Source organism: Heliangelus exortis, chromosome 1 (genome assembly GCF_036169615.1).
Source record: "Heliangelus exortis chromosome 1, bHelExo1.hap1, whole genome shotgun sequence".
In the NCBI taxonomy this organism is placed as follows: domain Eukaryota; kingdom Metazoa; phylum Chordata; class Aves; order Apodiformes; family Trochilidae; genus Heliangelus; species Heliangelus exortis.
Window position 1 is genome coordinate 120937676 of NC_092422.1, and position 16326 is coordinate 120954001.

At 41.5% G+C, this 16326-nt stretch overlaps 1 protein-coding gene across 5 annotated transcripts in view; it reads left to right on the top strand.

Moving 5' to 3' along the window:
* Nucleotides 1-16326, top strand: part of CLCN1 (chloride voltage-gated channel 1) — a 63363-nt gene that overhangs the window by 21590 nt on the left and 25447 nt on the right. For all 5 annotated transcript variants that reach the window (XR_011729641.1, XM_071762924.1, XM_071762907.1 and 2 more), the window contains exons 2-6: nucleotides 9230-9383; nucleotides 9816-9947; nucleotides 11286-11414; nucleotides 11516-11649; nucleotides 11976-12053. Coding sequence is in view for 4 of the 5 variants with exons in the window: in XM_071762924.1 (XP_071619025.1) it covers nucleotides 9230-9383; nucleotides 9816-9947; nucleotides 11286-11414; nucleotides 11516-11649; nucleotides 11976-12053 (627 nt within the window). In the remaining variant the exon portion in view is untranslated. The remainder of the gene's footprint in view (nucleotides 1-9229; nucleotides 9384-9815; nucleotides 9948-11285; nucleotides 11415-11515; nucleotides 11650-11975; nucleotides 12054-16326) is intronic.

A 16326-nucleotide genomic window follows, 5' to 3' on the forward strand; every position in this document is an offset into this window, starting at 1 on the left:
TCTGGCTATGGCTTCTTGTTCCATTACTTTCTGTATCTCCTCTACCTCTCCTTTTGGGACAGCCTCCTGCAATGCGGAGGTTTTACAGAAGTGTCCTGGTGTCTTATTTCCTACCATTCTGCTCAGACTAAGCTGTGAAGGATCTAGTCAAATCATAAGACAGCATGTGAATTTGAAATTCATACAGTGTGAATGTTTCTCCTTGCATGAATATAAGATAAAAACACCAAGCTCAGCAAGCACCCCCTTCCATTGGTCATGCTAGCTGGTCTCTTTCAACATATTTTCCCCCCTTTGAGACTTTTCTAAGTGTATATCCCTTAGATAGGTCATTCTTGTATCATGCATCACCAAATGCTGAGCAACACCTACAGGGGCATAATAAAAATACATATAAACATACAAAAGCTATGAAGATTATTGTCAATAACATCAACAATTTCTTGAGCAGTAGACTTAAGTCAGGGAACCAGGAAGTTAACCATCTGCAAACATCTTTGAATCCTAGAGATGCATCATCCTTTTGAATTTCATTTAAGATCTTAGTTTGTTGCCAAATTTCATTTCAATCTACTGCAACTCTCCCACTCCACTCTACGTATACAGAACAGCTGGTATTAATCACTGTGTATACTCCTCCTTGAGAAGCTAACAACATATCTAAAGCCATTCTATTTTTGGGTAGCTATTTTGCAGCTTCTGATACCTCTTCTTGTAAAGCAAGGATAGCATCAGAAGTTCTCAGATGTTCTGTTTCTAATTTGTCCTATATAGGCAGAAATGTTCACTATGTACTTTTCTAATTTACTTACTCTGAATCAAGGAATAAACCATCTGGAAAAGGAGTGAAATTTAATGGGTCTTTGTACTAAAGGGTTATTCCTTTGTCTTTTCACAAATGATCTTAACCACAGCCTCTAATCCTCTTCACCTGATCTTTTTATTACTGTGATACTGGGAATCACTGCCCCCAAAGAATACATTCCTGACCACTTGGCAGGTAGGGCCTTTTATGTTTTGTTCCCACATGACTATAACCCACTACCTTTTGGAACATTCAATAGCCATCCTGCTGTTTCTTTTTTTTTTGGAATTGCATTGATCAATTACAGTATGGATAATATCCTACTGAAATATTACCAGTCTTATTTGTCATTACACATTTAACTCCAGAAAGACTGGAATCCTGTATAGTCCAGGTTTGGAGGTCAATTTCATTCTTCCTTGTGAATTTTAGTTTTATCCACAGGTTATTCCAAGATGTATTTAAAGGCATTGTCAGCCCTACTAAGGGTACTCCCTTAGTACTGTCTTCCAGAAAATGGGAACATGCCCAGCACTTTGTTTGATTAGCTATTGTGATAGATTTCCCAGTCATTTCAAAATGAAGATTATACTTCCAAGAATCAGAGCATCCTTCTTGGTGTTTTTTAGTCTTCTGGCTCAGCAAGGTAAGAAGTACCAACCTCCATACTTCTCTCATTGTTTGATTGTAGAACAGTAGTGTCCCAGTCTAAACAAAATTCATCTCACAACAAGAATTTTCTCTCTTTACCTCTCCTAGTGGTGGTCTTGGCTGGACTTCGGGGTTATTTTTCAAAAACAGTTCACATTTCCTCATAATGTTTTTTTGTATACTGGGCACTGCCTCTCCAACAAAGTAGGTCTTTAGTAAGGGGCTTCTGCCTCCTACATGTATTTGTTGATGTGTTCTTTGCATTACCACCTTCATTACCATGGATGTCATAATGAGACAATTATCTGGCACTACCCACCATTCATTCTCCATCTTGGTTTCTTTCAGCATCTGTTTACTTGACATCTTCTGGCCCATAGGGAGGCTGAATGTCCATGTTTGGATACTTTTCAGGCACCAAAGCCAGTACTTCTAGGGTTTTTGCTGCCTGATCTGCCCTCCAATTCCCAATTATTTCAGATGCATTTCCAAACCTATGTGCCTTGCAGTGCATAATTGTCACTTGCCTGAGTAGGTTCATTACTTGGAGCAATCTCAATGAGCTCCCATATTTTATAGGGGCACCTTGTGGTGATAAAAAGTCCTCTTTCCTTCTAACTGGCTCCACGTGCACGTTCCACTCCAAATACATATTTAAACTCAGTTCAAATATTCACAGCCTTCCCCTTGACCAGTTCCAATGCCCAGATTAGGGTGATCAGTTCTGGGTTTTTTTGGGCTGATGCATTCATCAGAAGAGGCTTAGCTTCCATTTCTGAGTCTGGTCACAATGACATATCCCGATTTTCAGTGTCCTTCCAACATGAAGCTGCCACTAACCACAGGAATGTCATCTCAGCCTTTTCCAAGGGTGCACCCTGAAGGTCTGGCTGGCTGGGATACCCCAGTTGCACACCCTTCCTGCTATTTCAGTAGCCCATACATGAGGGTGTTACAGCATTCATAGTGTCTTCCTCCAGGACAGGGTTCAAGTTCTCCTTTTGTTCCTAATTCTGTAAAGGAAACACTTGTGCCACCAAGGAATTTTCTTCAGAAATGTGAACAACTTATCTTTCCTTTCTGGAAGGTAATCTGAGCCTTTAATTTAGTCAATATGTGACAGTGGGCATTCAGGTATGTATGAAAATTCATCAGTGAAAGTCCTGTTTTCCTACCTCACACCACATCGTATGGGTTGGAAAAAGGGCTTCACCAACAACTGGCAGAGAAAATATATTTATGAACCCCTTGCAAGAGTTTAGAACAGAATAAATAGCCTTTGTATCTACCAAAAACAATTAAACATCTTCTTCTCCAGCTTTACTGTAACCAGGTCCTCTGCTGGGGAATTTAATTAATTTAATTCCACCTCTGGTTCCCTGTCAATCTCTGTCCCTATTTCTATCTCTTGCCAGTATTTCTGATACAGTAGTTGAACAGTTCTGACGCTGTAAAAGGTCTGTGCACTTAAACAAGCCATCCCTCTACCTCTATTTCTTGTCTGAAAGGAGTTTGAACAGTGAGATGCTGTCTCCTCATTGTCCAGGCAATCCGACTGGAATCCGTGTCCTCCGATCCCCCATCTAGCCAGGGTGGAGAGGAGGAGGTGATGGTACAAATGACTGCTTATCTTCTACATTCTCACCCTTTTTCACTAATTTAAACCAACATTGCAACAGTCTTTTCTGTCCTTTTCAGCATTCCATTCCCTCCTTCCTGTGTATTTAGCAACTTAGACATTTTCTTCCAGCAGCTTAATTTTCCTTCTAGTGCCATAATAATTTTTTAGTCATAAAAGTACATATGGCACTTCATCTCATTTTCATTCACTTTTACCAAACATTAACTGCAATATAGTGTTGTTATAATTAATAATTCCAAGTCATGGCCATTTTTTCCATCTTCTAGAGTGCAAAGTGGCCCCCATTTATTGCAATGCATTGTCAGGTTTTTTTGGGCAAGGGATCACCCCCAAATTTATTCCGATTTCCCAGAATACATGAACATTTGGTAATTCCACCTCCTTCTGGGGATATCTGTCTTAGGAACACAAATACAAGACATAAGGGAAAGAGAATAACAGACACAAGTGAAACAGGGAAACTTTCAGCAATCCCCAAAGCGATCAGGAGAAGTGCTCTCAAACTCCCCATACTCCAGTCATCACTGTACAAGTGTATGAGGAGATTTCCAAAATCCTTCCTACACATACCAAAGAATGGATATTATTTTATCGGGGGAAATAAACCAACGAAACCAAATTACCCCTCCATGCAGTGAGTTTAGGTCCAGTCTGAATTGGGTGTCCAATCTAGCTTGCCAGGAATCTGTTACCGTTTTATGTTAGCTCCCAAAATGCAGACAAAAAGATTACTTATAGGAAGGACATGTTGTTTATTGCAGGTTTGTGCAAAGCTGGATGCTCAGTAGACTCCCACAAATCAAACACACCTTCCTCGTAATACAGGTTTTCTTTTACACATAAAAAAATGTAAATTTATCTTTTCTCTTATGTACACCAATCTTACCATCCACGTGCTTGTCTGGCAAGTTCTTTTGTGAGAAGGGGGTTCTTCCAGTCCCAGAGAGGGTATTCCTGGGTAAGTTTCACTACTACTGGTTCTCTGCAAGAGTAATACCCATCTGCTGTGGCTACAGACATTCACACCATGATAAGCTCAGCAAGCACCTCATTCCACTGGTCATGGTGGCCAGTCTCTTCCAACATCAGATGTGTTCACCATCTTCTGAAGACTTTTCTAATTTAGTTTTATGAAAAAAACCCCCACACATTTCCTGTCAATAAAATATCCTCCAGTATTTATGCATCCCAGTGAAAATTATAGGTACCATCTTGCCAAGAGATTAGAAAATCTGTTCAATGGCTATATTCAGGAATTTCTTTTCTGAAAATGTCTAAAGCATCTGAAAGTTTACAAATATTTCCAACACTAGACTCTACCGAACCCACTGGATAGAGGTCGGGAGCAGTTTATGTTTTATTTACATTAAGGCAAGGCAATAGTTTGGTTGCAGCAGACACCCTGACAGGGTGACTATTGAGTGGGGCAGGATGGAGACGTGAGTGCACCCATCCAGAGCTGAAGTCCACTGGGATTCAGCCTTTTGATCACTGCCTGCTGCTGAACTTAGCACGGAGGGAGACACTCCCACACAAACCAGCAGGCCACCAAATACCTTCCTATGCCTATCTTTAAGCAGTAATGTCCCCAAGCAAGCATGCATTTGTGAACACAATTTTCAGTCTGAAACAGACACCCGTATTTATAGATTTCCTGAAAAATATGCCCTACAAGTACTTTTATATATACAATCACATACACATATATGCATGAAACTTTTATGCATGAAACTTTGCATGCAGACATATTCTGACAAAACCAGGCTAGCTGTGCATATGTAGATTTTGCTAGCCATTCATACACATGCAGCTAAAGGATAAATATGCATGCTAATGTACACATCTTGCATGAACATACACACATGTTATTAGCATGAAAAACAACCTTCTGAACATATTTTCATCCATTCCCATGCAAGGTGACCATTTCTTTTTCTTGTGAAAAAAAGAGCTTGAAGAGAGATATTTTTATTCCATTGTGTCCTTTCTTTTGCTAGCCTTCTGTTCTATATGTAGGTTGGAAGTTATTTCAGATTGGCTCTGTGATTTGATTGCATATACACAGACCCCAGAACAGTGGAATCTGGGAGCTTCAGATAATTGGTACTTAAAAAACATATAGTAGCAGTAGTGGGATAATAATAGTAATATATACATGATTTTTGACAATTAAGATAACAGATAGTAGATATATGATGTAATATACGTTGACAAAAATATACATTCTCATACACTGTCGGATTTTGTATTTCTTTCTGCATGAGAAAGCAGCTCCAACTGGTAGGTATTTAGAAGCTGTATTATTCATAACTATAGAAAGAGTTTTCATGGCAGAGAACTCCCTCAGCAATACACAGATGGTTGTAGTAGGAGGGATGTGTAATGAGTAATCAAGCAATGCAGCATTATAGAATAACAGTTACAGAAAGATGTGGGTGGGAAAGGACCTCTGGGGGCCTTCCAAGCTTCCACTCACAGAGAGGCTGAATCCAAAGCCAGGTCAGATTGTCCAAGGCCTTGTCTGGGTGAGTTCTGAACAACTCCGAGGATGAAGATTCCCTTGCCCATCGAGAACGTGTTCCTGTGCTGAGCCACCCTTGAGACAGGGTGGATGGGGACATGTTTTCCTTATCCATAGTCAGACTTTCCTTTCTTGCAAGTTACACCTTTTTCCTTTAATCTTTCACTGTGTACCTCTGAGAAGTCTCACTCTGATGTTTCTCTCTAGCCCCCTTCTCCCTTCGGGTGGTAGGACTGATGTTAGAGCTCCCCATTTCCAACTGTTCTTCAAGAAAAAATATTTTATTGTTGCTGCCCTCCATCTATCACATTTGCCTCATTGTCTCTGTCTAAGCATTTGAGCCTAGAGTTTTTATTGACTTAAGTTTATTACAAATTGAATTTTGTGAGATTTCACTTCTGAGACCAAATATGGCTACTCTTCTGTGACCTATCAGGAAAAAAGATCTAAGGAAGATCATTTTGGGAGTAACGGGATGGCTACAAGGCAGGAGTGAGAGCGGTGAGCAGTAGAGCCCAGGGCTGCATCAATGACCCGGAGCAGCAGATTCAAAGCAATATGCACTGGCAATGCTGAGGGAAGGACTGTAGTGTGCTGTGGAGAACATACTGCTTCATCATCTGAATGGTATGGGAAATATCTTAGGCATCGGACTGCGAGATGAGAGCAGTTCTATGCAGGTGCTGACCTCTCAGAAAATAGATCTCTGTCTTGAGATTGTGGTGCTGTACATATTTTCCTGCTGAGATTCTGTGCACCTTTTCCTCCACTACTCAAGCAATGAAACTTCCGCATCTTTTTTTTTTGTTTGTTTTTTTTTCTTCTTTTTTTAAATATAAATCCCGCTGTTTTACAGTTAAACATTAATAAATACTTCATCCCTGAAAGTGAACTTTACCCTGGTTGTGCTTTCTCCGTGGTTGTTTTTGGGTTCCCCTTCTTTAGCAGTATTTATACCTTCAGCTGTTTTCCACCATTACCATGTTGTCACTTTGCCACTTAACATTTAGCCAAGCTCAGCATGATAGTACCTCCTCTAGCTCAACACGTCATATAGTAATTGATATCTTTTAAGATTCTCTCTTGTTTTTCTGGTGCTCACAAACCCTGTGTTCCTTGTGTTAGAGAGGGAGCATCAGAAGGAACATTCTAAATCCTACTGGGTTTAATTTTTACTTTCACGTGTCTTCTGATGGAGTGTAAATGTCTTGCTTAACCTGATTTTACTTTATATTTACTTTAATCCTATGATTCTGGATTCTATCTCTGTTCAACAATCTCCTGCCATTTTAGATAGCATCAGAGTCCTGGAGAAGTAGAGCCTGTGTATGATGCATTATGACAGAACCTTGATTTTTGTCTCTACAGACTGTATTCTTTCTTTCCATACCCTAAGTGCCCCATTTTCTAGATAGAATCAGTGAATTAGGATACTGTATGAGGACTTTTTTCTACTCATATGGTTAAACTGTCGTACTGTTCCATCCGGGCAGATGGAATATTGTGATTTGAACATCATATTCAACATGAGTTTGAGTTCATAGTTTGGATTAAGCTGTAGTTGATATAAAGCCACATGTCATGACCATGTAAAAGCAATAAAACATCAGCTGAGGTGATGTGAAGATGTATTTGTCTAAAATCTCTTAGCATTTGGCATTTCAGGCTGAAACAGACACAGTGAGAGAAAAGAAGAAGCAGTCTGCTATTTAGGACTGGATTCTGTATGTGGTAGCTTACTTTGTATATGAAGAGCTTCAGCCTGATGTTTCACTGTCCTGTCTGCATTATGGAGGTCACAGTGTGGCCAGTCCACACTGCAAAGGTCTGCATTGCTTTATTTGCATAGGGTGTGTTGATAATCATGAGGTTAATAATTACATTGAATTTGTCAGCTTCCAACTTTCAGATGTTCAGATAGGATGAATTTGTTAAAGAGATTGCAGGTAAGCCACCTTAAGAGCAAGATGGTATAAAGAAATCTAAATGTGTGTTCTGAGAAAAAAATACTGGAGATTTTGAAGGAAGCTATTGAACATGGTCCAAGTGTCTCTTGGGGAATGTATGTGAATAAATAAATTACTTTGGACTTTTAGTCATTTTTTATGTGGAAATATGAACAGGCTGAAAACAGCACTGAAACAGGTGCTCAGAGAAGCTGGGAATTTCCACCCTTAGAGATGTTTAGAAGTCGCCTGGACAAGTTCTTGAGCATCCTGACCTGCATTCACATGCAGTGAGTAGAGGACTGGACTAGAAACCTCCAGAGGTACCTTCCAGTGAATCTGTTTGATCTCACATTCTGTTGCAAGTACAGCAGCTAGCTGCATTATCTCAGTTGTGCAGGTGATGTTTCAGTTCATAGAGATCCCAGGGTACAAGAGCAACACACATCTCTGGTGTCTCTGCAAAAGGAGGAGCTGTGACGCTGTCAAATAGAAATGTCTCAAGTGCATAGTAGTCCTTTATAGCTCTCATGTGCCTTGTCATTCTCCAGCTGATTTTGCTGATCAAAACATTGCTCACTCTCCCCTTTCCACTGAGAAAATCTTAGAGACAAGATAATGGGCTGGGGTGAAAGTAAAGGGTCACATTCTCACAGGTGGGAAGTGCCACGATCACAGGACATGCATGAGATGGTAATCTGACCACAAGTAAAGTCAAAGCTGGTTAACTGAAGGGCAGGTGACAAGGCTAAGCTTGGTCTCTGCTTCTTAAATGCACACCTTCCCCACCTCTTCTCTGAAAGATTGAGGAAGGATAAGTGCTCTTCAGAGAATCTGGTAAACAAATAAGGGGGCACAGTCAGGATCCTTCCAGCTCTCTTGAGATTTTATTTCTGACAAGTTGGCACAGCTGCCAAGTTTACTACAGATCCACGTGTAAAATATCATTGGCAAGCACATGTTACTACTTGTTACTACTTGTGAACTGCATATAAGCAATTGCATGTCAAGATTCATATCTGAAGACAAAGACTAGTTCAGGTAGTTAGGAAATTCAGAGAAATTATGTTAGGATGCTTGTCAATTTGGTTAAATAATGGGAGGAGGTGTGGTATTTCTGAACTGGTGCTGGATCTTTTCCTTCACAGGCACCTTCAGTGGCTGTGTGCCCTGTTACTCATTCCTTGGCTGCAGAAGGAACAGATGCAGAACATTCCTGCAGCCTGTTTGATAGTTTAATACCTCTAGAAACCTTCAGAGATAGTTCATGTTGTTGCTGAAGTCTATGAAACAGCCCTGAGAGTGGCAGCCTCTTTTGACCTTCTTTTGTACCTTCAGAAAGTCTTCTCAGTCTCTTCAGACCAGAGTCAACTCTCTCTCACGAGGTTAGAAAGCAATTAATAGTCTGTGGTTATATCTTGTACCCCCAAAGGGAGACAAAAATATTTTCCAGAGGTTGGAAAGAGTGAAACAGAATGGAAAAAGAAGAAAAGGGATGAGCTGCATCTGTCTGAGAGCTTCTGTGTCTCAGTTTCCTTCCTAGGGTACATTTAACTCTGCCTCTCTGACCATTAGTAGATCTGCTTTTCATCTTTCATGATGTTTATAAAGGAGCATTTGCCTTACCTTTTCCTCTTCATCTCTCTTGTTTTCTGCACCTCTAGCTCTATGGCAAATACACAGACCGGATAACTGACTTGGCAGAGAAAGAAGAAGCAAAACTGTTGAATAAGAAGAGGGCCCAAAAGAGCAATGGAAGACACCCGAAGTGTGCAAGTCAAGCAGAGATCAAAGACGAGCGCTATTCCAAATGTCGAGGTAGGCATGATTCATCTTCCATTGTCCCATGACCAGGTATTCTGTAGGCCATCCAGAGAGATGGAATTTGAACAAGTCAAAAAGACAAGTAAATCGTAACCGGGGAGAAGAAAAGGGAGGAAAATTAATCACAGTGGATCCTAAAGACTTTTTAATGTCAGCTTTAATACTTGGAAAAGCCAAGATCTGTCTGGAAAAAAGACCAGTATCAAGTTCATATTGCCCACAACAAATGTCTGTAACAGTGGAAAAGAGGAAACTGCCTAAGGTTCTGTGAGGCACTATGGGAGAGGGATGGGTACCAGTCCTTCAGCACTAAGTTAACGATAAATAAATCCTAGTTGTTGTCAGTTCTCAGCAAAGGAGAGGAGAGACAGACACAGGCTTCACCTCTGTTATCTCAGTTTTTCTGGTTCACTCTTCACTCCACAGACTGTGCTAGACGCATCCAGAAATATGTTACCAAGAAGCTTGGAGAGGACTGGATTTTCTTGGTTCTGTTGGGTCTGGTCATGGCGCTGGTGAGCTGGGTAGTGGATTATGTCAGTGCAAAGAGCATACAAGGTGGGTCTCATTCAGGTATTGTAAAAGGACACCATAAAATATTTGAAACTTTTACAAAGCCCAATGACCAATATTCCTCCTCCTGTAAATATCAGCAACAAAGGATAGGACTTGCTTTCCCTCCTGTTCTCTTGAATATATAGAGTAACAGGGAACTGATGCTGTGGTCCTTTCTATTACACTCATTCCCATCCTCCCCGGGTCTGCTGAGCATATGAAGAATGGGGAGGGAAAAGGGATCTTCTTACATACTCCTTAAATACTCCTGACACTGTTTTTGCTTTTTGCCTCATTATTCTTCTTCTCAATTTTTATACAGTGCTCTGGAGTTTCCTGCTATCTAGCTACATAGTGCTCTCTTGTTTGGCTTTTTTCACAAAGATCCTCTAATCACTGTCTTATATCCCTTCGTTACATTTTTTCCTGTGGTGCCTCTCTACTTTGCCAGCTATAACAAGTACTAGATCTTGCAGTCCCCCTGCTGCCCATCTCTGCACACACAGGCATACCAAATATCATTCACATCCTGTTAAATGTTCCTATGTCCTTACTCTTAATGTCTCAACCCTGACCTGCACACACACACCAACCCTTTCCTCTCAGTGGTCTTGTGTGCTGATGTCCACCAGCCATTACAGTTCCTCAAAGCTCCCAATATCCCTTTAGAACAGTGTTCCTCCTCCTGGAGCTTCCCCATCTACAAGGCAGGGGAAGCCTCCCCATCTACTTCTTTCTTTCCACCAAATCTCAGTCTTTTGCTATGTGGAAAGCCAGCTCAGCCAGCAAAGATGAACCACAGAGGAGCTGTAGCTCAGTTTGGATTCCATGTAGCTCATTCTTTTGTGCCTGGCAATGGTACCAGTGCTGTTCTAACAGCTGGTACAGCTTCCTTCATGATGTTGCTTTAAAAGGCAAATCATAAGGAGAGCTTTTAAGCTAGTTTTCCAGAAGGAAATATTTTTCATGTGATTGAGATGGAGGAGAGAGCACTAATGGTGGACCACTTTATTACCCTTCAGGACTCACATAAGGCCCTCAGGCTGCCAAGTGAAAAGACCCTATTCACCCCTACAACCACATGTAACACACCTGTTCTTACACCACATTTGGGCACTGTCTGAGAACAGAGAGCTATTTCTATCCATACCTGCGGGATGCCTGTTGCATTTGGGAACTTGTACTCAAAACATAGCAAGGCTTTTCTCAGAAAATGAGGACCTTAGGATAGCGTTTCTCAGGGAGATGTAAGATAGGCAGGCTTAGCAAGTGATACTTTGATTTCTACCAACCTGTTTGGAGCAGCTGTGGTTACTCACTTGTTTGTTTGTCTGTCTACAGCCTACAAGTGGATGTATAGAGAGCTGCACCTGAACATTCCTATGCAGTACCTGGTGTGGGTTGCATACCCACTTGTTCTTATTCTGTTTGCGGCCACTTTCTGCCAGCTCGTCTCTCCACAGGCTGTTGGTGAGGGCAGAAGGCATGACAGGTTCTGTTTCTGTCTATTTCTTTTTCTTATGCCATTTACCTGTAGGTTTTCTTCATCCTCTGCTCCGCTGTTTTTTCAGGGTCTGGTATCCCAGAGCTCAAGACCATTATGAGGGGAGTGGTCCTCAAGGAGTATCTCACTCTCAAAGCTTTTGTGGCCAAAGTTGTGGCCCTCACAGCTGGGCTTGGAAGTGGCATGCCTGTGGGGAAAGAGGTAAATATTGCTGTGGTGTCCAGAGTCTGGGAGGTGAGAGGTGCTATCTGTGGAAAGAAGAGTCTATAAATAGTTTCCTTTGATACCATTCCTCTTGTAAAAGCTCTGCTCTTTCCAGCAATACTTCTCTTCCATCAGACATTTTCCTTTTACTTTGAAAGGCTTGATATAGACATTAAAGAATTCAAGTCAAGCAATCTTTATGAGGGGAAAAAAAGGAAGACTGGGGAACTGGCTAAGATGGCCAAAGAAAAATTATGAAATCTGCAGTGGCTGCATGGTTGTCAGTAACCAGAGGGTAACCCTCTGCTTTCTCCTCCTTGCAGGGTCCTTTTGTGCATATTGCCAGTATCTGTGCTGCAGTACTCAGCAAGTTTATGTCAATCTTCTGCGGTGTGTATGAGGTAAGGCACATATCTCTGCATATGGCTCTTCCACAGGCTGATCTCCTAAAACACATAGGATAGTTATTGGTAGGCCACAAAACACAGAGGAAGCATATGCCAGATATACAGTCAAGTCACTGTGCCGGACCACCAAGGTTATCTACGAGTTACACAGAGGCTGGTTAGGAATTTGACAGTTTTTCAATCTCATTATGCTGATACCTTTGCACTGAGATCATTGTCTGTATAAAAAGTAGCTGCAGACAAAGATCAATTTGTCTTTAGGCCAAATTAATACAGCATTGCTAATTATAGACACTGACACTGTGTATAGGCTTTTTGCTATTGCAAAACAGCCTCTGCAGGCTGATCACTATTGACTAGTTGTGTAAAAAAATCTATTAACTGCATATATAGCTAACTACAGGAACTGCTTACATGCAGGCTCCTAGAAGAAACTGGCTGTGTAATACATCAATGGGAGGTGTTTTTCTACAGTAGATCCTGTCTGCGCGTAAGGACCAGATGTCCCCTCTGAAGACCAGCTGACAGTACTAAAAACTGCATTAAACGTGTAGAGCCTGCTGTTTGTAAAAGCAATGGCTAAATCTGCTGCTGGCTGTTGCTTTGTTTCATTGTTGTGGATCCTAACCCCCTGGCTGTGCCCCCTGTAGCCCCAGCATGCCCTTCTCTGGCTGCACTCTCTGTTCCAGAATGTGCATAGGCAGCTCGACGTCCTGGTGGCGGCTTGCGCAGCTGGAGCTGGATGTTGCTTCGGGGCTCTTCTTGGAGGCAAGTGTCTTCCTATATGTGACGTTTAATGTACAACTCATTTAGCCTCTTGCTGTGAGATTTCTTGCTCTCCTCAGACACCTCTCCGCTCTAGCAACATGAGTTCTTTCTTTTTGTGTGTGACCGGTGGCAGTGAAAGGAAGGGAAGGAAAAGCGACACCTATTAATGTGCTGATTTCTGATGGTGCAGCTTGTTCAGTCCTTGCCTGTTATGGACATTGTACAACCTGGAGAGCATCGAGGTCTGTCCAGACAATCAATAAGGACTGAGTAGAGAACAGATGTTAAAAAAACCCTTTATGTAAGGAGTAGCAACATCTAAGGACAGGAGATGATGGCAAGTATGACAGGAAAAGATAATGTGAACGGGAAGTGAAAATATGAACAGGAAATTACAAATGAACACTTCATCACTGGACTGAAGAACAGAAATATCAGTATGTAAAGTTTTGTGCTCCACACTGAAGAGAGATGCAAAGGGCCAGCAAGATGGGTGGGAGGTTGGAGTAATGGTATATGAGGAGGGGCTAAGGAGGCTGGGTTTGCTCAGCCTAAAGGAGAAAAGGCTCAGGGAGGACGATCTGATGTCATCAATCACCTAAGGGGGGATTTTAACAAAGATTGATCCAGGCTCTTTTCAGAAGGGATTAAAAGAAAAAGAGGCAATAGGCACAACTTGCAACAAGGGAAATTCTGACTGTAGAGAATCATAGAGTCATCATGGTTGGAAAGGACCTTCAATATCTAGTCCAATCCTCAGTCCTATAACACCTTAATCATTAAATCATCTCCCAAAGCACCACATGTACACATTTTTTTAATACCCTCAGAGATGGCAACTCTACCAACTAACTGGGCAACCTGTGCCAATGCTTTACCACACTTGGTGAAGAAATTTTTCCTACTATCTAATCTGAACCTCTCATGGTGCAACTTGGACCCGTTACCTCTTGTCCTATTGCTAGTCACAGACGAGGCCAACACCTGCCTCACAAGAACTTTCTTTCATGTACCTGTAAAAAAAAGATATTTTCTTCTCCCAAGGGCAGTTCAACACTGGCACAGATGCCCAGGGAAACTGAAAAGCCTCCACTCAACATGAGAACTTACCTGGACAAGACCTGATCTAGAATTGTAATTAGCACAACTCTGAGCAGAAAGTTGGATGAGAAATCTCCAGTGGTCCCTTCCCACCTTTTTATGATCCTCCTGTGAGGAGAAATGTGAAAATTATTCTCTCTCCCCTTACATTTGTACTAGTCTTCTGGTTCACAGAATTTCTTCAAACAGTACATGATAAATTCTTCCTAAAACAGCTGAAATAGTAACTTATTTGTAAAAGAGTGGGAACAAGCTGGAAGTTACCACAAATAATTTGTCTTAAAATGTTCTATATTATTTTCCGGGCCTTCACTTAACTTTTCCCCCATGCACTGCCCCCAGCTTTTCTATATATTTATTGTTCCCCATTGTTTAAGGAGTTTTTGAAATGCAATATTTTTTTCTAAGTTGGCTTTATTTCTTCCATCCACTGATTTTCTTTTAGTCTTCAAATGGATTAGTTAGCTGATAAATTGGTCTTGCATAGTCTTGCATCAACAATAACATTTACTCTTGTTTGCTATTTAAAAAAAAAAAAAAAGCAAGGAACATAGTTTGTCAGCTACAAATTAGAGGCTATTCAGTTGCTAACATGAATAAAGATGTTCCAGGAAGAAAATCAGGTTCAGCATGAGAGAGGTTGAGAGCTGTGTATTTAGGAAGCTGGAGACATCCTGAGATGACTCCTAAGGCTTCAAGGCAAAACTTGTAAGTCTGCAAAAAATCTTTGAGAGAAAGAAGGTTCAGAACCAAGGATTGTATCAAAGTCAGATGGAGCCACACAGGAGAAAAGGATACCTCTTTTAATGGTTAAAGACAAAACACACACACACACACACACACACACAAATCTTCCATAACACAGTCCACAATTCTTGTCTCTTTCTGTGTACCTGGAAGCAATACAGTCTCAGAGGCTTCAGGACACATTTTACACGGTTCACTGGAAGAAACTAGAGAAGAAAAGCCTAAAAAGGGAGTGGTCTAATTGCTGTCTTCTGTAGCTAAAGATGATGTTAGAGAGACAAAATTGCCAAACTACTATAACAATGAAAGTACAGGAGACCACAGGTACAACTTTCAAGAAGGCAAATTCTATTAATGCGTGAAAAAAAAAAATTCCCCTAACCCCAGATGTGTTTCAGGGTGGCACAGGTGTTGGAAGATGCAAGGGCAGTCTCTATCCTTAGAGTTGCTCAGGGCTCAGCTGTACAAGGTACTGAACACCCTGATGTAGCCTTGGAGTCAGCCCATCTCTGAGCAGAAAGTTGAAGAAGACTCCTGAGATACCTTCCAGAATAAAACTTGCAGCAAGTCTGTGACAACATTGTGGTACAGGAACGAACTGAAAGTGATCATAGCTTTTGTAGCCTAGTTGGGCTCCTCTTATGGATTCGCACAAATTTTCCAAATGTGATTTCCATTACCTAGGAGTTGTGTAATCTTCAGTTGATCGTAGTCCAGGATACAGATCAAAACTTCAGATCTTATTGTTATGGTGTATAACTTCTTGGTTCTGTTGCTGGTGAACACCACCCTATGTATTAATGAGGAGCCCTCAAAATGGGTTTGAAAAGTCAATATATCCTTTGACAAGCAAAAGGTGCCCAGCTACTTTTTCTGACTGCAAACTTCTTTGCCTATTTGTTTTGGTCACTCTGTCTACTGTGCTGCTACACAGCCCAATACTCTGATGCAGTGCTGTATCCTGGGATACACCACTGCTCTCAGTGGTTGCTACAGGTCACTCTATCTCATATTCTTCTTCAACACTGACCCACCAAGCTTTGTGCCTTCAAACAACTCTACATCTTGCCATGCTGCAGGCTATATCACCTATTCCCCCAGTTTCAAGCTGTTAATCACCATGCCCATGAGCTATAACAACCCTCCTACCATTCCAGACTTTGAACTGAAGCATAGTGACAAAGGATGGTGAAAAAGCTGAGCTACTTAATGTCTTCTTTCAGTCTTTAGAATAATCAGTTGTTCTCTGGGGACCCTGAGCTGGAAGACAGGTATGAGAAGAATGGTACCCTCATAATCCAAGGAGAAGTGGTTAGTAACTTGCTACACCACTTAAACACACAAAAGTTTATGGGGCTGGAGGGCATCCACCCAAGGGGACTCAGGAGGCTGGCAGAAGTGCTCACTAAGCCACTTCCCATCATCTCCCATCACTCCTGACTAACTGTGAAGGTCCAGAAAGAGGACTTGGGGAACTACAACCCTGTTTGACCTCAGTACCAGGGAAGGTTATGGAGCAGATTATATCGAGTGCCATCATACAGCCAACCAGGTAATCAGGCCCAGTCAGCAATGTGAAAGGCAGGTCCTGCTTGGCGAACCTGATCTTATATGAGAAGGTGATCTGCTTTGTGGATGAGGGAAAGGCTGT